Source organism: Trachypithecus francoisi, unplaced genomic scaffold, assembly GCF_009764315.1.
Source record: "Trachypithecus francoisi isolate TF-2019V2 unplaced genomic scaffold, Tfra_2.0 Lachesis_group3, whole genome shotgun sequence".
In the NCBI taxonomy this organism is placed as follows: Eukaryota; Metazoa; Chordata; class Mammalia; order Primates; family Cercopithecidae; genus Trachypithecus; species Trachypithecus francoisi.
This window is the reverse complement of record NW_022681468.1, coordinates 129,372,123-129,393,087: the sequence shown is the minus strand read 5'-3', so window position 1 is coordinate 129,393,087 and position 20,965 is coordinate 129,372,123. Positions and strand designations below refer to the sequence as shown.

At 43.6% G+C, this 20,965-nt stretch overlaps 1 protein-coding gene across 2 annotated transcripts in view; it reads right to left on the bottom strand.

Annotated features, from left to right (window-relative positions):
- Window positions 1-20,711, bottom strand: part of ANXA2 (annexin A2) — a 50,026-nt gene extending 29,315 nt beyond the window's left edge. The window contains exons 1-4 of one of the 2 annotated variants that reach the window (XM_033189900.1): window positions 20,609-20,671; window positions 19,922-20,002; window positions 8,262-8,320; window positions 4,622-4,721 (exon numbers count right to left, since the gene is read on the bottom strand). In XM_033189900.1, coding sequence (XP_033045791.1) covers window positions 4,622-4,721; window positions 8,262-8,309 — 148 coding nt within the window. In that variant the 5' untranslated portion in view covers window positions 8,310-8,320; window positions 19,922-20,002; window positions 20,609-20,671. Of the gene's footprint in view, window positions 1-4,621; window positions 4,722-8,261; window positions 8,321-19,921; window positions 20,003-20,608 lie in introns of both variants that reach the window. The other variant, XM_033189899.1, reaches the window with a different exon arrangement.
- Between the last annotated feature and the right edge of the window lie 254 nt (window positions 20,712-20,965).

Here is a 20,965-nt window from a genome sequence, read left to right as displayed (position 1 = left end):
GCCTTTTTTCTTTTTTGATTAAAAGAAATCGTAGGCCAGGCACGGTGGCTCACACCTGTAATCCCAGCACCGTGGGAGGCCAAGGCAAGTGGATCACATGAGGTCAGGAGTTCAAGAGGAGCCTGGCCAACATGGTGAAACCCTGTCTCTACTAAAAATACAAAAATTAGCCGGGTGTGGTGGTGCACGCCTGTGGTCCCAGCTACTCAAGAGGCTGAAACGGAGAAAATGGTTGAACCCAGGAGGGTTCTGCCAGGAGGCAGAGGTTGCAGTGAGTCAAGATCATGCCACTGCACTCCAGCCTGGGTGACAGAGTAAGACTCCACCTCAAAAAGAAAAAAAGAAAAAAAATCGTTGCGGTTGTGATCACATAGTATACACTATTCCATTTCCATTTCTTGATGCAACTGACACATTTAAGGTGAATGGATGTCAAAATGAGTTGTTAGGGAAGTTACTGTGGTGATGGCTGTACAACTCTGCAAATACACTAATAAAAACACTGAAATATACACTTTATATATGCAAATCATATGGCAGATGAACTGTATCTCAACAAAGATGTTGAAAATTATTGACAAACTTTATTTTTCCTATCTACGTTCTGCAGACATTCTATGTAATACAGGGAGTTACACAATATTTATGTACTATAGTTTTACTTAATCATTTACTTAATGATTATAGGGAAGTATACCTCAAGACATACTTCCCAAATAAAAGATGTATCTGGTTTTTCACTATCATAACCAATGCTAATATCAACACTGAGCTCTTATGAATGTCATATTCATTCTTCGCAATAGTTTCCTAAAAGGATTTAGGGTTTTAACAATGCCAACAATCTAGAAATTATTTTAAAGGACCAATGGACTTGCAAAACCTAGTTACTCTCTAAAATCATTAAGCATCAAAAATAAATAAGTAGGCCGGGTACGGTATCTCATGCCTGTAATCCCAGCACTTTGGGAGGCTGAGGTCGGTGGATCACTTGAGGCCAGGAGTTCGAGATCAGCCTGGCCAGGATGGCAAAACCCTGTCTCTACTAAAAATACAAAAATTAGCTGGGCATGGAGGCACATGCCTATACTCCCAGCTAATTGGGAGGCTGAGGCACAAGAACAGCTTAAACCTGGGAAGCAGAGGATGCAGTGAGCTGAGATTGTGCCACTGCACTCCAGCCTGGTGACAAAGCAAGACTCTGTCTTAAATATATATATATATATGTAAACAAATAAATAGGCCAGGCGCGGTGGCTCACGCCTGTAATCTCAGCACTTTGGGAGGCCAAGGCAGGTGGATCACAAGGTCAGGAGTTCAAGACCAGCCTGGCCAAGATAGTGAAACCCCGTCTCTACTAAAAATACAAAAATTAGCCAGGCGTGGTAGTGCACACCTGTAATCCCAGCTACTCGGGAGGCTGAGGCACAGAACTGCTTGAACCCGAGAGGCAGAGGTTGCAGTGAGCCAAGATCATACCACTGCACTCCAGCCCGGGTGACAGAGCAAGACTCTGTCTCAAAAAAATAAATGAATAAAAATAAAATAAATAAAAAGTGGTCCTAAGTGAAACTCACTGAACATTAAGTCTGGGGGAAAAAAAAAAGGAGATGGGGAATCTAAAGCTAGACCACAAATATGAGACTTAATAGAAAGTCAGTAAGACCACAGATGAACAATGTTTTTCGATGGGGAATCTAAAGCTAGACCACAAATATGAAACTTAATAGAAAGTCAGTAAGACCACAGATGAACAATGTTTTTCATATCTGAAAATAATTCAAGGCAATGAAAAAAATCCACTCCTCACAGGTGGGTGCTACATCATGTGCCTAAGAACACAGGCCTAGGGGTGGACAGAGCTGTGTTCAAATTCCAGTTTGATCCAAGGCCAAAAGACCTCAGGCATACTAATCCTGACTTAAATCACCCAAAAACTGGGGATGACAGAATACTACATCAGAGGTTACTTTGAAGTTCACCTAAGATAAATGTTCCTGAAGTGCTTGGTGCAATAACTGCCCACAATGAGCAGTTCATAAATAGTTGCAATGATGATAATGATAATGTCAGCTGCTTTTGATCAAACTGGAATGTTGGAATCTAAGCCTTAGCCCTCCAGACGTTTCTGTCTAAAAACTAGAGTATTTTTCTACTAACTCCAAAAGGGCCTGAAGGTATTTTTATTACCATGAGAGTTTCAGCTGTGACCAGAGTTCATTTGCGCAATCTTTACATTCCAGTGCACTAAGTGCTTTCTCACGCAGGGACAAAAGAAGTCTTTGTCCCATGCTTGTGAAAAGCACCATCTTTGCTAGATGAGTTAACTGCTAAACTTAGGGTTGCTGCAATGGCATGCTGGGAAACCACATGAATCTAGGCACATCCAAATAGTGAAGTAGCATGGGTTTTAGGAAAGCAGACCACAAGGAGGTGGATGTGCATGTGTGTGCATGTGTCTGTGTGTTTTAAGGTAACATATTTTGAGTACCATCTATATGCCAGGCATCGTGCTAAATGCTTCATATTTCATAACAATCCCGTGAGGTGGGAACTTTCATTAGCGTCCCTTTATAGGCAAGGAAACTCAGTCTTATCAGTTCGGTGTTTTCCGAGTCAGATGGCTAATGAGTGAGCTGTGGAGCTAGCATTTGAACCTGGGCTCACACACGTTCTCATCCACTATGCTCCACTGACTGGAACTGACTGTAGTGAAACAAGCCCTGCAGATTGTAGCTTAATTTTCTGATTAGTAACTTTTGGCAAGAATGGTCACTTAAAAGGACCAAAAAAAAAAAAAAAAAGATTGGGCTGGGCGAGATGGCTCCACCTATAATCCCAACACACTGGGCAGCAGAGGCAGGCGGATCACCTGAGGTCGGGAGTTTGAGACCAGGCTGACCAACATGGAGAAACCCTGTCACTACTAAAAACACAAAATTAGTTGGGCATGGTGGTGTGTGCCTGTAATCCCCACTACTAGGGAGGCTGAAGCAGGAGAATTGCTTGAATCCGAGAGGCAGAGGTTGCGGTGAGCCGAGATCACGCCATTGCACTAGGCAACAAGAACGAAACTCCATCTCAAAAAAAAAAAAAAAAAAGTTTTTTGTTTGTTAAAAGTCTAATTTGGATGCTTCATTATTCTGCCCTCAGCTGTGCAGACAGTCATCTGGGGGGTGGTCAACAGCAACCACACAGAACATAAGGCTTCCCTGAGGCAGATGATGCAAATAAATCCTCATATCTTGTTAGAACCATAGAAGGTTAAATGGATTTTTCTACTTTCCTTCCTGTCTCTGGAAACAAGGTCACCAGATTCTACACGGTTTTAGGAAAGGTGACCATACAATGTATCCTCCAAAATAAGACAGTTCTGAGAGTGCAAGGTGCACTATTAGTAAATACGCCGGCATAAACCAGGACATCACCCTAGTTATAGGTTCCCAGGTCATCCTGGTTGAGGTTTCTCAGTCTTTCAATGAACCGTTTGTGAACTAAGTGTGTCAGTAAGCTAAAACGCTGTACATAGAAGAGAAAAATGTGATATGGCTCTTTACCTGGGGCATGAACCAGCAGTAGCTCTAATTGTGCTGGGTCATGTCTGTATCCCAATCTGGCCTCATGGTGAAAGGAAGTGCTTTATCCAAGGGGGAAAAGTGGAGAATCCCAAGAGTCACCACAAGAACTGCAATATTTTTCAGGGGATGGGGCAACCCCAAGGATTGCTTCATTAATATAAGCCCAGAAAGTCTGAACATCCTATTTTGCAGACCCAGAAAACAATATAATGACCATAAGAAGCTCTTTCTCAACCCTAACCCATTGGCACTTTATTTGCTTTATCTCAAGAGGAGGGTTTTTATGCCTCCTGGTCTTCTCTTACTCATCCTCGAACTTGAGGAAATATACTCATTCTGACAGCTCTTCTAATTCCAGCTCCAGGTCTAAGAAGCAGCAGAACTTACAGGGGTTTAAAAAAAAGTCTGAATTTTTCACTCTCTAGATCAATCTAAGAGCAATGCAGTAAGATTTTCCCAGCATTTTTCCAGCAAATGTAATTAAATTCCAGGGAACTTGGAACAAGAAATGCCCTTAGGGACCACCATGACCAACTTCCTCCTTGCAGAAGAGGGACTGAAGCCTCAAAGTGAAGAGCTGCACCCAAACGCATACCATATCCCTAGGACCAGATCTGGCTCCCAGACTGATTTCCTTTAACCACTACTTGGTTTAAATACTATCTCATGTTGTAGATCTCGCCAAAGAGAAGAAAGTAGGGGGTAGGGGAGGAAAGAAAGGAATGGAGGGAGGAAACAAAGAAGGGAGGGAGGGAGGGACGGGAGGGAGAGAGGGAGGGAGGAAGGGCAGGAAGGAGGGAAAAAGAGAAAGGAGAGAAGGAAGAAAGGGAGAAAGGAGGGAAGGAGAGAAGGAAAAAGAAAGAAAGTAAGAAGGGAGGGAAGGAAGGAAAAGAGGCATGGGTTGAGCCAGGTCTGGATCCACTCCATTAAAGCTCAATGACAATTTCAAATTACCAATGTATGGCAATTTGAGGGAGAATAAAGAGACAACCAAAAATGTCTCAGTAAGACCCTGACAAGAGGAGGACAAACGTATCACCTACCTTTGGTCTTGATGGCCGTTTCAATGTTCAAAGCATCCCGCTCAGCATCAAAGTTGGTGTAGGCTTTGACTGACCCATATGCACTTGGGGGTGTAGAGTGCTGAGGTTAAAAGATAAACATGCTCAAATGACACACATTTAAAATTCTCTTGTTGAAATAACAATTCCTAATATGTTTTCCTATTGTTTCTTTTAACAATTCAAATCATTCTTATACTAAGTATCTAGGTAGGTATTAACACACCATCACACTTCATGCAAGTAATTTCATTTTTTCTAATAAGAATTCTTCAAAGGCTCAGCTAGTTTAGAATATGCTGTCTCAATTTCAACTTTTCATCTTACTTTTCATGAGAGCTCAAAAGTAGACAATGCAAAGCTGGAGACCTGAAGCCACCATTTACTCAGGAAGGCTCTGAAGACCATTATACTGGGCTGGCAACAATTTGAAATAAGCTGAAAATATGGAAATGCCTCAATGACAAGAGTGTTTAGTCAAGTTTCTGCTACAGGCACACGAATTTGTACTGGGTTGGTGTTGCTGAGCTTACAATTCAGATAAATGATGGAAGCAGCTTCTTCCACCTCTTTACTTTGGTCACCACTGTGGCATCAAAGTGGTCTGGCCGGACGGCCCACACCCTCCTTGTGTTTCCTCCCCTCTCTCCTCTGTATCCTTCCCACTGCCTTCATTAACACCATTCCTTCTGCCTACCACCTTCCACTCTTGCTAAGATTTCTTATTGCCTTTTAAACCACACCCTCTTCCTTTCCCAATGCTTTTCTTTTCTTTTTTTTTTCTTTTCTAGGTAGGATCTCACCCTGTTGCCCATGCTGGAGTGCAGTAGTGTGATCATAGCTCATTGCAGCCTCAGCCTCCTGGGCTCAGGTGATCCTCCCACATCAGCCTCCTGAGTATCTGGGATTACAGGCACCTGCCACCTCACCGGGCTAATTTTTTCACTTTTCTTTAGAGATGGGATTTCTCCATGTTGCCCTGGGCTCCAGTGACCTTCCCATCTTGGCCTCCCAAACTGCTGGGGTTACAGGTGTGAGCCACCACGCCCAGCCTCTCCATGCTTTTCGAAGCTCATTATCCTTCCTGATATGACAGGTGGGAATCTCTCCCATTCCAGATTGAGGTAAGGACAATGGCATGCTTCTACATCAGTTCTCCTTTCAAGGTATTAACTTCCCTCCTTCTTTGAAATGCTCTTACAGTTTTCCCTCTCCCTGCTACCCAGTCCCAAAGCAAAGGGCAGACAAAGACGATGGACAATCTGATTGTGGTTGGCTGATGGCTGGTGGAGGCAGCATCACTGCCCGCCCTCAACATCAAGGCTCCCATTCTACAACCCACCCATATAATGTGATGACTTGGCCTTGGTGCAGTTTCTGTAAAGAGTGAAAAGGCGAAGATCCCTGAGTTACTTCTCCACCCACAGGCAACACATTATAAACCACCCAGCACCCACGACATTCCATTTTATTAGCACTCAGACTGTACAGGTGAGCAACTAAGATGCCTTCCTCCTAGATGTCTCCCAGGACAGGCCAGAAATCTAAGTTCACTATTTGACAAATGTTTCCAAATGCACTTGTGAGGACTCTCTTGGCCAAATATTAAATCCAGTTAATATTTATAACTCTGACATACAATGCATTATCAAAGTATGTTCCATCTAATTTCACCACTTAAACTTTCCAGTAAGATGAACTTGATGACACGGAGCACACATTCAGGAAAAAGGCAAAGTGCTATTTTGAAATGCTCAGTGTGTTTGCTGTGGTAGCTCTAAAATGTGGATGAAATCTAAGGGAAAACATTTTCCCATTTATTAACAGTGCCATCAGTTATTTACAAGGCAGGCAGTCCAGCCATTGAGCCATATCATATATGACTGCATTTACCAGGAGATATGTTGTCTTGTTCCAAAAACAGTGAGTGGGGAAAAGCTTTGTGTCATTTTACAGTGCCTCTGGAAACGAAATTAAATAGAGAATTGAACCTATTACCTATAAAATCCACATGTCTGAAATCAAATTAGTGAGGCAAAGTTATCTCTTCTTTCCTTAAAACACTGGGGAACATGTGACATTTTCTATTTCTGCCCCACCTCTCCACACATAGAAATATACTAAAGTAGAGTAACTTCAGAGGCTACACGAAAAGCCCTCTTATAAAACCTGATAACAAAAACAATCTAAGTCCATTAGAGAAACAAATTATTTAGCACCTGAATTTGTCTGACCTCAACATGCACTTTGTATTATTGTCAAAAAGAGCATGCACAAGTTTCAAGAAGAAAAAAGACTTTTAAAAAAACTCTATAGGCTTTATCTACCCTCCATACAACCTGTGCTTTCACAGGCTCCACTAATTTGAACATTTTGATGGCAAGTACCATGAACAATACAGAGGGTCTTGTACCATGTGACGCAAGTCACTGTCAACCCTCTGTTGAGTGATTCATTGCATTTTAATTTCAATCAAAGCATATTTTGAAAGATCTGTCAGATATGGCTACAAACCAGTATCAGTGCTGAGTTTGTATAAAAGCCATTTCTGCCAAGAGGACCTGGAAGATGTATAGTATCATTAGTTATTTTACATATTCACAATTTATATTCCACTTGATTCTGAAAGTATTTGAAATCATTTTATTTCACATATAGCTTAAATTTTTTAATTGTAAACAAAAGAAACAAATGCAACAGAATGTCTAGGCTCACATATTTCCTATGAAAGAAAATTCAATTTAGTTCTAAACTCCCTAATAGTCAAAGCAAAAAAGGAAACAAATGAATTATAATAATTTCATTATATTCTTGGTTTTTTAAAAGAAATATCCTAGCTTTTTTGGAAAAAATATTTTCCAGGTGTTAAATTTTTAAAAGTACAACTCCTCGGGCCGGGCGCGGGGGCTCATGCCTGTAATCCCAGCACTTTGGGAGGCCAAGGCAGGTGGATCACAAACTCAAGAGATCAAACCCATCCTGGCCAACATGGTGAAAACCCAGACTCAACTGAAGATACAAAAATTAGCTGGGTGTGGCGGTGCACGCCTGTAGTCCCAGCTACTCACAGGAGAATCGCTTGAATCCGGGAGGTAGAGGTTGCAGTGAGCCGAGATCGTGCCACTACACTCCAGCCTGGCAACAGAGTGAGACTCTGTCTCAAAAAATAAATGAATGAATAAATAAAATGAAAGTATAAGCCCTCATCTGGAATAACTTCCTGGACACTGTAAGAAATCCAGAAGATGCAGAATTATTTTTGATATGGCTGTGGCTTATGCCAACCAGTAATAAAATCCCAGGACATGACATTAAAAGTCATGTATCATCATAACAATTATTACCAATGACATGTTAAGTATGGCAGAATAAAATTCCAGCCATTCCAGTGTCACTAATTCTGTCCAATTTTAATGTGAGGCCAAGAAAAGTTTCCAGTGCCATGCTATTTCCTTCAAATTGAACTACTAGCAACAGCTGAAGTATTGAGAAAGAGGAGAACCAAATGATGACTGTCTGAAATGTCCCCACCTTCCTTAGATGTACAAGGAAAGAGAGTAACATGGTTATCCAGAGATGTCCAACTTGCAAAAATCATATAAAGTGAAATTGATATACTTACATCACCCTCCAAGCTGAGCTTGCACAGGATTTCATGAACAGTAGACATTTTGAAGGAAGCTGGAAAAAAAGTACATCAAGAAGTCTTTATGAAGAAGCTTTCCTTTACTCTGAAGCACAGCAATTCATTATACTAATTTCTACTCCTTGGACCATTTCATCTGAGGCTATTAGACTAATTTTTGCAAATAGATGCAATTCTCATGTTATGATTGAAAAAACTAAAGCTCAGAGATGGTCTGCCTTGGGTTGGGATGGACTACTAAACTAGCCAGTCTTTCTCTTCCTCTGTGTAAACAGAACCTGGGGAGACTGATTTGTGAATGCAAAAACAAAATGTTCCCCGTGGCTAATGCAACCTGTTCAGACAGGATAAAACTGAGTCTTCTACTTCTCATAAAAGGTGATGGGCTTGCCAAACCAGCCACTACTTCTGCATTTCTCATAAGCAATTAAACATATTGAGAAGGACCTGAAAGCTACAACGTGAATTGAAATTAGTAGCATTTTCATGTTGCCCTAATTCTTAATTGGAACCTTTATTATTACCCATAATTACTTTCTTAGTCCAATGATACTTGGAAGATATTAAAGTATTTATGAGAAAGACGATGGACAGATTTTCTGACCTTAACTCATTCCATAAAGAATTGAATCTGTTGTATTTAAGATTCGAAATGGCTGAAATGAAGTCATCTTCTTCCAGTTAATATACTTAATGGGGCAGCAAAACGATAGCCTGATGAATCGGCTTTCCAGCTTTGCAATCATACAGTTCTCGGAACTGATACGCCCAATCCCTGCCAATAACAAGTGCTCAATTGGTGGTAAATTAACTCAACAGAGACAAGACAGGTCATCAACATAATCACCCCAAAAATAAAGAAAATAGAGTAGAGCTGCGTCCTGAAATAGACAGGAACGACATTTAAATTGCAGCGACTCCTGCTTTGGTCTCTTTTTCCTTAATATTCTTTGATCAAGGAAACTGCACACATGCAAATTCGGCTTTCTATTCTCTTCAGTTTGCTTAGTCTAAGTATTTTCATAAAACTGGTTTGGCGAGAGTATTTGACATAGATATTTGCTAACTTATAGGAACATTCTGGACTAAGCAGATCCCAGGCCTGGTGTGGGAAGAAAGTGGGGAAATGTAAGAGGAGAGGATTTGCCTTTAGTTGTGGTGAAGGATGTATTTTTTTGCAAGATTCTCATCCTGGGCTCTCCCCTAGACCACTCCCCTCTTCTTGATGCTCACAGAAGCTTTTTACGCACAGCGAAGTCAGTCAAAGACCTTCCACTTCCCTCACACAACTCTCAGACAGCCTCCCCACCCCAATTTGTCCCACAGATGGGGTATAATGCTGATTTGTAAAAAGTATTGCTCTAGAAATAAACTGGTACATTCAGAGACATGAAATATTATTCAGCATTGAAAAGAAATGAGCCACCAAGCCATGAAAAGACACAGAGGAACCCAAATTGCACATTGCTAAGTGAAAGACGCCAAATGAAAAGGTAACATAGTGCAGAGTTCCAACTTCTTACCATTCTGGGAAAGGCAAAATTACGGGGACAGCAAAAAGATCAGGGATTCAGGGGAGGAGGAAATGAATACGTAGAGCAAAGAGGATTATTAAGGCAGTGAAATGATTCTATATGATACTGTAATGGTGGATGCATGCCATATATTTGTCAAAATCCATGTACAACACTAACAGTGAATGCTAATGTAAATTATGGACTTTGAGTGACAATGATGTGTCAATGTAGGTCCATCAGCTCTAACAAATGTACCACCCTGATACAGGATGTCGACAGTAGAGGCTATACGTGTGTGGGAACAGGGGAACATGGGCATTCTTTGTATTTTCCATTCAACTTTGCCATGAACCTAAAACTTTCCTAAAAATGAAGACAATCGGCCGGGTGCCCAGTGGCTCACACCTGTAATCCCAGCACTTTGGGAGGCCGAGGCAGGCAGATCACAAGGTCAGGAGATAGAGACCAGCCTGGCCAACATGGTGAAACCTAGTCTCTACTAAAAATACAAAAATTAGCCGGGCCTGGTGGTGGGTGCCTGTAATCCCAGCTACTCAGGAGGCTGAGACAGAAGAATAGCTTGAAACAAGAAGGCAGAGGCTGCAGTGAGCCAAGATCACACCACTGCACTCCAGCTTGGGCAACAAAAGCAAAACTCTGTCTCAAACAAACAAACAAAAAAATGAAGACCATTTTAAAAAGTCTTGCTCTGTGGCAGAACCATCCTTACAGCAGCCACCAGCCTCATGTGGTTACAAAGGATCTGAAATGTGGTCAGTTCAAACTGAGATGTGCTGTAAGTGTAAAGGACATACTGAATTTTGAAGACATAGTATGAAAAATATATATAAAATCTCTCATTTATAATTTCTTTCTTGGTAAAGGCAGGGTCTTGCTATGTTGCCCAGGCTGGTCTCGGACTCCTAGCCTCAAGTGATCCAAGTGTTGAGATTACGGGCATAAACCATTGTGTCCAGCCCAATAATTTATATATTGATCATATATTACAACTATGGTATGTTGAGTATATCTTATTTCCATTTAATTTCACCCATTTATTTTGCCTTTTTTAATGTAGCTACTAGAAAATTTTCAATATAGGAAGCTCTCATTCTATTTCTATTGAGTAGTACTGGTCTAGAGGATCTCAGAGAGCCGTAATCCAATCTTAATCCCAAAACCTTTGTAACAGCCACAAGTTTGAGTCTTCTTGACTTTTTTTTTTTTTTTAATGTTTCAGTAGAGACAGGGTCCCACTATGTTGCCCAGGCTGGTCTTGAATTCCTGGGCTCAAGCAATCCCTCCGCCTTAGCCTGCCAAAGCACTGGGATTACAGGGTGAGCCACCACGCCCAGCCGTTTTTTTTTTTTTTTTTTTGAGACAGGGTTTCTCTCTCTGTCACCCAGGCTGGAGTGCAGTGGTGCAATCATAGCTCACTGCAGCCTTAATCTCCAGGGTTCAAGAGATCTTCCTGCCTCAGCCTCCCAAGTAGCTGGGACTACAGGTGTGTGCCACTACACCTGGCTTTTTTTTTTTTTTCTTTTTTTTCAGTAGAGATAATGTCACGTTATGTTGCCCGGGCTGACAGTCTTCTTGACAGAGCAAGAAATCTCCAACTTCAACATGAACCAAGAAACATTCTAGAGGGTCTCATCAGCATCCCTCAGCCCGAGAATTACCAAAGCAGAGTGAAATTCCTAGGACTCACATCAAACCACCCAAGCCCTGGCCTTAACTATCACCCCTGGACTCAGTCAGAACTGGACCAGGTCTGCAGCAGGGGAGAAACTGTTGTCATCTGCTGTGCAGAATTCTAGTCTCCATCATAAACAGGCAAGAAATAAAAAATGTCAAACGTAAAACAAAAGCAAAAACCGAGGACCAGCAAGTCAGAGTTGCAAACAGAGTTGTTTCCACTTAGAGAGTATAGATTAAATTCCACTTTTTATGAAATTAGGTACCTCACATCGGTTCTGATGTTTAGAAAATCTCAACTAGAGACACGGTAACTTTTCATTGTGTTGTTCTTTAAAGCTGTCTTTCAAGCTCTGAGCTTTGTAGACTGCTGCCTACCCGTCTCCCACATGGGACTCCCCAGTACTGTGCAGATCAAAGACAATCTGATAGGCTTCTTTACACCCTCCATTCATATTAATTCTTCTCCCACAGCCACAACACCTTGAGGAGACTGTTAAAAGCCCCACAAATTTTCCTTTCAGTTTCACCTTCACAACTCTGCTGCTCTTCCATCAAATTAGTCCTGCATGCCACTATCAACTAAATCTATTTAATCTTGTCAAAATCGTTCAACATCATCTGAAATCAGTCCTCCAACAGAGCCCAGCCTTCAAAGATGAGCATCAGAATCCAGCCTCAGTTCCCTCTATTTACTCCCCAGCTAAAGTAGACTAGGGCCAAAGTGTGACTTGACTGTCCACAGTCATCACCACTTTAGTATCTGCTCCAACAAGGTCACCATGACCCCTATTCCACAGAACTCTATCTTACCTTTCAGTGTCAGGGCACTTTTTGATACCACTTAATTCATCCATTCGGCAGAATGTTTTAAGTGCCCTACACGTGCCAAGTATTCAAATGGCAAATGCATAGGTACAATTCAAAGCAGTAGAGAGTATATGGTTGACCTCATCTTCCCTGCATAGTCCCAGTCCCCCTACAGATTTAAGAGTATCTTTACATAAAGTAGGTGCTAAATCAACTTGAAAACAATGAGTTGCTATTTTGCATAACATTTATATTATTTATAACCATTCTGCAGGAAAAAAACACACAAACATCACAATAACCACAAAGTCACACTTAGCACAAAACAATATCTATGAAACGTGACATTATCCCACGAAGGTGCCTTTTGTATCCGTATAAGTATTTCCTACTTCATGCGAGTTTAATGGCAAACATTTTTACCCTAGAAATAAAATATGGCCTCTTTCCTCCCATGCCGATGGCATTCCAGAAAACATGGTGAACATTCCTAAAACCTACTGCACTTTCTGTAAGAAGTGTGGCAAGCACCAACCCCACTAAATGGCACAGTACCAGGACTCCCTGTATGCCCAGGGGAAAGCAGCATTATGACAAGAAGCAGAGTGACTATGGTGGGCAGACTAAGACAATTTTCTGGAAAATGGCTAAAACTACAAAGGAGGTTGTGCTGAGGCTTGAGTGTGCTGAGCCCATCTGCAGATCTAAGAAAACGCTGGCTGTGAAGACATGCAAACATTTTCAACTGGGAGGACATAACAAAAGAAAGGGCCAAGTGATCTAGTTCTAAGCGTCATCTTTTGTTTTATTATGAGGACAATAAAATCTTGAGGTTATGTCCAAAAAACAAAATAAAAAATAAAATACAGTGCTCGCTTCACCACTCCATCAAATCCCCTAGCAATGGAAAGTCATTTTGCATATGATCAAATATTGCGAAGTTGGCTTTGCAATGTGCAATTCACTGTTTGTTAAAACATTAGTCTAATATAGTATATTTGACTAATGAGAATGTATCAGTGTGCTGCTATCCTTGAAAGCAGGAAAAGGAAGTCTTGGCAGCGCTACTGTAGGTTACAAACACTGGTACTACTGAAGGAATTAATCAACGAACCCATACCAAGCACATGCTGAGCCTGCAAAATATGAAAGGATACAAAAGAGACTTATAAAACTCTGAAATGCAGACTTCCTCCCTGCAGGACCTTTGAGCTCTCTTCCCTTCGTGCCTCTGTGACACACTGAGAGTCTAGCACAGGGTCACCCAGTGAATAAGCAGCTGAGGCAGGCCAAAACCCAGATCCCCAGATTCCTGGGCCAATGCCCTTTCAACCTCACCACAACAGTTCTTCATTCCAAGTGATTAAGACACAGAGAGAAAGATCACAGTCATCAGAGAGGGATTAGTTAAGGGCTTAACAGGGAGGCGCTGACTGCCCAGGCTGAGAACGGTGAATCACAGCTGAGAAGGGTGACTCACAGCCTTAAAGCAAGGGGGAAGGCCTGGGGAGAGGGGAAGAGGAAGAATGCCCCAGGGTGGCAGGAGAACAAGAGCACACGCTGGAAAATGAGCCATGTCCAGTGGGGTGCCCTGTAGGGAACCTAAAATATAAGTGCAAACTTAAGCTTGCCTATGGAAATACGGATGAGCCAAAGTGATTGGGACTCAGGACTCATATTTATCTATTCACCAAAACATTTGCTCTGAGGCAGAATTTTCTTACTGAAAACAACTACTCTGACTTTAGTGTACCTATTGTTATGAATGAAAATTAAAAATGAAGTCTACATGCTGTATGAGACAATTCCACATCTACTCACTCCTCATCACCGTGTAAAATTCATAAATCCATTAAAAGCAGAACTACTACTCTTTTTCTGGCAGACTTCTCTAAAGAACATGAAAATGGCAGTTTGCACCACTCTTTCCAACACTTCAACCTCACCCAGCTGGCCGACTGGTTTCAACTCGCAAACAAGAAAAAAAAAAAAAAAAATCAGCAAATTCAATCTGTTGATGAGTACATCTACACATCAAGGCCTTCCATTCCCAGGGAGGGCTGGGTCACTAGACAACATCATTACAATGGCCCTTTATCAAAGACAGTTTTTCTGTTTAAGGAAATACACTAGAGGTACAGGGAGACTTACTGATAAGAGCCATACCCACCTCAAACTGGTTTAAAATCACTCACTACTTGGTTAGGAAAACAGGTCACTTGTCCCCACCCTAACGAAAAGAACAGTTTCTTCTGCCTTGAAAAGGTTGATAAATGAGACTGTGAATGCCCGGCTAGAAAAGACCCCAGTGCAAGGCTGATCATTAATGAAATCCGTGCTGCTATTAAGAAACAAGTCATTTACATTCAACATAAGAACTATATTATTTAGGTTGGTGCAAAAGTAACTGCCATTATTTTTAATGGCAAAAACCACAATGACTTTTGTACCAACCTAATAATTAAAGGGTTTGTTCTTTAAAAAAAAAAAAAACTCTATAGATTTTATTGTATTTTATTGCTTCACTACAAAAGTGCGGTTACAAAAAAAAAGGACAAGTGAAGCAGTTTGCACTCCCAAAAAGAAGAGTAAAAGTTTACAAAAAGGTTAAAACAAACAAAAGAAAACTTAAAAGTCAACACTTCAAATAGTAAAAACACATTCTATTGAATTGAAATAAGAACCAGCTCCCGAAAGCCCAAATGTTAATCTGAACAAACAAAAACATACTGCAACAGGGCTGGTCTGCACAGGCAAACCTGAGTCTAATCCAGAAGTTTCGTGGACACACCCACTTCACAGTTTAAATGTGGAGTGTTGATGCGTTACCACAAAACAGATGGCTAGCAACCATGATGAATCAATCAGGGACTGGATGATTCAAATGAAGATTTTAAAGCAAAAATGAGTAGGGGTGGGAGTGTGGAGAGTTGATTTTCCCCATCAAAGCTCTTACTGTACACAGTCCTGGGCATAGAGTCTACAGGCCACACTGGAATTTAAAACGGAAAAAAAAAAAAGGCATGTACTGGGTGGTGTGAGGGGTTCCCACTGTACACCATCCTCCACCCACCTATTGCATCTTTATTTAACAGAACCTTTTTGAAAGCAGATACTCTTCTCCTTGGTTTTATGGTCTTGATTAATGACTGAGTCACAGGGCCAACTCATTCCCCAGAATTCCTGGAATTCGGCCCAGTGGCCTTGATCAAATCGAGCAGGAGGGACACACAGCACTTGCTCTAGCTTGTCTCTTCTGTGGCCTGATCTGAATCAATATTTGTTTGCTCCCTACTGACTTGTTGCAGCCTCATGCTCTCACAGCCTTTCTCTGCTGGTCTCCTGATCTGGGGCTGGAGTGGGTGGAAAGAGACTGGCAGGAAGAATGATGTCACTTGGCATGAAGCACTTTCAGGGTTGGGAAATCCAGGCCTTTGAGTCTACAACTCAATTTCAGTGTTTTATGGCCCACATATTGTATTTTCAGCAGGGCCTGGCCGCCTACAGAAAAAAAGTCTAATGTCAGCATTCAAGATCTTCCACACTGTGGACTTACCTACCTTTCCTTAAATACCTTCTGCACACACACACACACACACACATACACACACACATACACGCATCCTGCACAGAAGAGTTAACTGGACTGTTAACTCTTCTCTAAACACGCTCAGCACTTTCTAAGTTCCCTCCACCAGGGACCTCAATCTTAATTAGCTGACATCTGAATGAGTCTTTAGGATACAGAAAAGCAAAAACGCCACCTTTCTCACACAGCCCTCCTTGCCCTGTGCTTCTGCAGCTTTTTGTGTGTCTGTGCAACATTAGAGTTGCGTGTGTAAAGTCTGTCTTCCATATTATCCGCTCACAGCGTTTCCAACCTGTTCCTTCCTGTTTCCTCATAGATCTGAGCACAGTGCCTGGCACATGATAGGCATTCAATTTCATCTTGAGATGGTTTACACACACTGGGTCTTTCTATATTACAAAGTCTTTTTTTCTTCTTTTCCAACACACTCTCCTTCCTCAGTTTTCTCTCTCCCTCAGACTGGACATTTCAAATGCAGTTCCAGTTCCATGCATTCAGAGCCGGAGGCTTAAATCATCAACTTCTGCAAATCTTAGCAAAGCCTTTGGGGCAGCCCCTTATCAATATATAGCCATGCCCCCCACCTCTGTGCAGTCAGGGCTATTTGGGTCCTAGCTCTGTCCATAGGACAGCATGGGAATGTAACCTATAACTCCTGGCAAGAAGGGATCAAAGAGGCAGGATGTATGAGCGGCTTTAGGACTCTGATTTCCTCTGAGCTGTTAGTGTGTAGCCTGGGTGTGGCAGGGAGACGAAGTGCATGGACAAAGGGCTTCATATCACAGTCACCGCCTAGAATCAGAAATTTCTACACCACACGGGGATAAAACTCAGGCCACCTGGGTGCTACCGACTTGTGCTCTAACAAGGTTAAGCTCAGCTGGATGAAAAGCTTCAGGGTGTGCCGGGCACAGTGGCTCATGCCTGTAATCCCAGCAGTTTGGGAAGCCAAGGCAGGCGGATCACTTGAGCTCAACAGTTCCAGACTAGCCTGTCCAACATGATGAAACCCTGTCTCTACTAAAAATACAAAAATTAGCTCGGCATGGTGGTAGGTGCCTTTAATCCCAGCTACTCGGGAGGGTGAGGCTGGAGAATCACTTGAACCTGGGAGGCGGAGGCTACAGTGAGAGATCGTGCCACTGCACTCCAGGCTGGGTGACAGAGCAAGGCTCCATCTCAAAAAAAAAAAAAAAAAAAAAAAAAAAAAGGCTTCAGGGTGTATCCTAGAAGGGAGATTTGGAAGTAATCTGATGGAACCACCCAGAAGGACAAATATGGACATCTCCTGACCCCTACTGCTGACCTGTCCCTCCAGAAAGTAGATAAGGACTGCCTCTGGCAACAGCAGAAGAAAAAACATACCAGGCAGTGAATGGGTGGAAAGAATTTTTTTAAAGGACTGGAATTTCCTTTGGTGTGGCCTACAACTAGAATAGGGTGTGGCACCAGGGAAAGTGAAGAGGATTCTCATGTGAGAAAAAGAGGAACATTCCATTTCTATTTAATTCTCACAACTGAATCTGGAAGGCAGCTTAAGACACCATAAATTTAAGCAAAACTTCCCCAAGGTAGGCAAAATATGAAGTTTAGGGCTGTGGAACAGCTGAATTAAAAGGGAAATGAACCCCTGCCAAGTTTAGAAACTAGTGTTAATTTGGGAAAATATAAAGTTTACAATCCAAAAATTCACTTTTTGGAATTGTCGTCTCTTTTCTTTCTCTGCTAGATTTAAGGTCTAAAGAGCAGGGATTTTGGGGGCTGTCAGAGGGGAGTCTGTTTTGTTCACTGCTGTATCCCTAGTGCCCATAACTATGAGTGGAACACAGGAGGTGATTAACATTTTGTGGAATAAATGGTTGTTTAAAGCAGCCCACTAGGGCCTGAGACTCCTTTTGTGACAATCCCACTCTCCCTTAATGAAAAATGTCTCCGCAGGCTCCAGGCTCTGCATAAGCACAGAGAGAACAAAGGCTCCAGATAATACGTTAGTGCCAGATTCTAGGCCCAATGGTGATCACGAGCCTACAGCCCTCAAAATCAATAGCAATTATAGAAACATATCTACTTTGCCAGGAAAACTACTTAAATCAGAAATTAGCCAGGAAACTAACGGCCATGACTGCAAGCCTAATGTCAATCGATACCACAGTTTAATAGCTCAAAGACATAAGATGTTAAATATTGAGACTCCAGTGCAAGACTGAGCTCCTAATCAAAGTCAGTGAGTCAGCAATATTTCCTGGGCATTTACCACAGGCAGGCTACTTGGCACTGCAGGAAATTACAAAATCTAGACAGTCTCCAAATCACAAACCTCCAATTGTGAAAATGCACATAGATGGTCACACCCTTCCACTGCAGATGCAATGGACACTTGGAGAAACCCTTGACCTTTAGATAATCGACAGACTTGAAAGAAGGGAAGAAATTATTAAGCAGGACTGTGTTAACACTCTTGGCCCTTGCCCATCAAGGGCACCTCTGCTGCCCCAGTCTTACCAAAAATCTTCCTTCATACTGCCTGAATATTACCGCTTTGAGTTCTATAAATTATAGATCTATTAGGTGAACAAGGTTTTTGTTTTTTTTTTAATTATTTTATGTATTTATTTTTTGAGACTGGGTCTTGCTATATTGCTCACATTGGCCTTGGACTCACGAGATCCTCTAGCTTGAGCAACTGGGACTACAGGCCCACGACCACGCCCAGCATCGCTGTTTTTTTTTTTTTTTGAGACGGAGTCTCGCTGTCACCCAGGCTGTAGTGCACTGGCGCAATCTCGGCTCACTGCAAGCTCCGCCTCCCAGGTTCACGCCATTCTCCTGCCTCAGCCTCCCCAACAGCTGGGACTACAGGCGCACGCCGCCACACCCAGCTAATTTTTGGTGTTTTTAATAGAGACGGGGCTTCACCGTGTTAGCCAGGATGGTCTCGATCTCCTGACCTTGTAATCCGCCCGCCTCGGTCTCCCAAAGTGCTGGAATTAAGGAGTGAGCCACTGCGCCCGGCCTGTTGTTTTTTAAATAACAGGAGTCCTCTGGGTTGCTGAGGTTCTTAGGACCACCAACCATTTCTAACTTAATGAATATTGATTCAATCTGCTAGTCTCTAGCTGGATGCAGGTCTGCTGAAATGGGAAGGAGGAAGGAATGCAGCCTAACTGGACCGGCCTGGATGGCTATTGTAATACGTCACAGAAGAGCGTCTCTAAGGAGATGGAAGGTGAAAAAAAGCAAATGGAACAGCGGCAAAGACATAATTTTCCAATTAAAATAATGTACTCAGTGTCAACCTTAAAGCTAAAAAAAGTTTCAGAAAAATATTTCGGTGATTTAGTCTTCCTACACACATATTGCCCCTCACTACCTCCCCACCACCAACCGCATAATTAGGCAATGCATGTTAAATAGGTTTTTCAGGGCTAGCCTGAGAATGTCAGCACCTTCTGCAACACTGGTTCAGTGGGAAAGTGCATTCTACATTCCAAGTCACCAAGTTCCAGACAGGGACAGTAGCACACACATGTGAACAGAATCCATCAGTACAGTCTGGGGCCCAGGCCCTTGCAAAGCAACAGTTTAAGGCTCTTGGTAATGCCCCAGTGTGCACCCATGAGGCACTCCTCTTTTACACACACACTCAGACAGCGAAATGGCAATCTTACTACAAAAATGACACTTTGCATTTGCACAGCACTTTTTGTTTTTTGTGTACTTTACACATTTATTATCGAATGACAGTGTTTTTTGGAATCTCCAATAACCTTGCTTGGGTAGTGGTAAGAATAGGTATCCTTAAGCCACTTACCCAGATAAGGAAACGCGTGTTTCCCTCCTTCGTCTCAACAAGCAGCTGATGGAACCCAAGCCCTCCACATAAGCCCTGGGGCCAGCTGCACTGAGTGGCCAGGAGGGAGCGGCCCCGGGGCCACGCCCTTCTCTGTACCCTCAGTTCCTGACTCACTGTCACATCATGGCGAGTAACAGGACAACCCTCCCCACAGAATCATGGGGGTCACTACCTTCCTGATGCCAATGTGTTCAAACAAGCGGGCAACTCTCCAGGTAGACTGAAATCCGAAGTTGCTATGCCACAAGATAACCTAGACCAAGGGGAATAACCGACGTTTTTATGTTTTCTTTTATGGGGGGGGAGGTTTGAGGGTGCCTACTCACATTCTCCCCTCTCATCTTCCCCCGCTACTTCCCTCCTGCTGGTCGGTTCAACTCCACAAGCGCGCGTTTGTTTCGAGTACAGTAACTTAGAGCAGATGGGGGCACTTCCTAGAGGGCGGTGGAAAGCCCACTCGCTACTGCTGCGCCGGGGACCCACAGCTCCCTGGGCGGCCACGCCCTGCCTCGGCGGCGCCTGGCGCGTCTGGAATGCGGGGCCTCCCTCCGCCCCCATCCCCGCGCCGCCTCGCCCCGCTCCCGCAAGGACTTCTTGGGGAAGCCCGAACCCCCCAACTCTGCCCTGGACCCTCCCGGCTCGAGCCTCGGCGGCCCCTCACGCCTGCCCCAAACACCTTGTCCCTGAGCCCCCTCCCCAAAGACTCTCCAGTGCGAGCCGTCCCTTCAGTCCCCTGCCCCCGACGGCCTCCGGGGCCAGTCGCCGGAGCCTCCCTGCCAGGCGGTACCCTTCTTCTCAGCGTCTCCGCACCCCGCTAGCTGGCGGCCTGTAGCGGGCGGGCAGGGCGCGCCCCGCTTACCTGGGCCGTGCGCCGAGAGCTGAGAGCGTCCCCAGATGCCGAGCAGAGCCGGCCGGCCTGGGTGGGGCTTTTATACCCGCCACATCCTCCCTCGGCTAGGCGAACCCGCCCCGCCCCGCCCCGCCTCCCCCTTATACGGCCCGCTCCCACCCGGAGTCAGGGGTGACTCACCCCGGCCCGCAGGGACCGCGCCCTGGAACGCTCCCGATCCGCGCCACGTGGGAGCAGCCCCCGCGCTCCTGGCCCTGCCCTCCGAGAAAGCCCGGCCGAGGCTGCCCCGAGGCCCATAGGGGCCCCGTTTCTTCCTCCTTTCCTCATTTTACTTCTTAAGTGCCACGTCGAGCTCTCAGCTTCGGC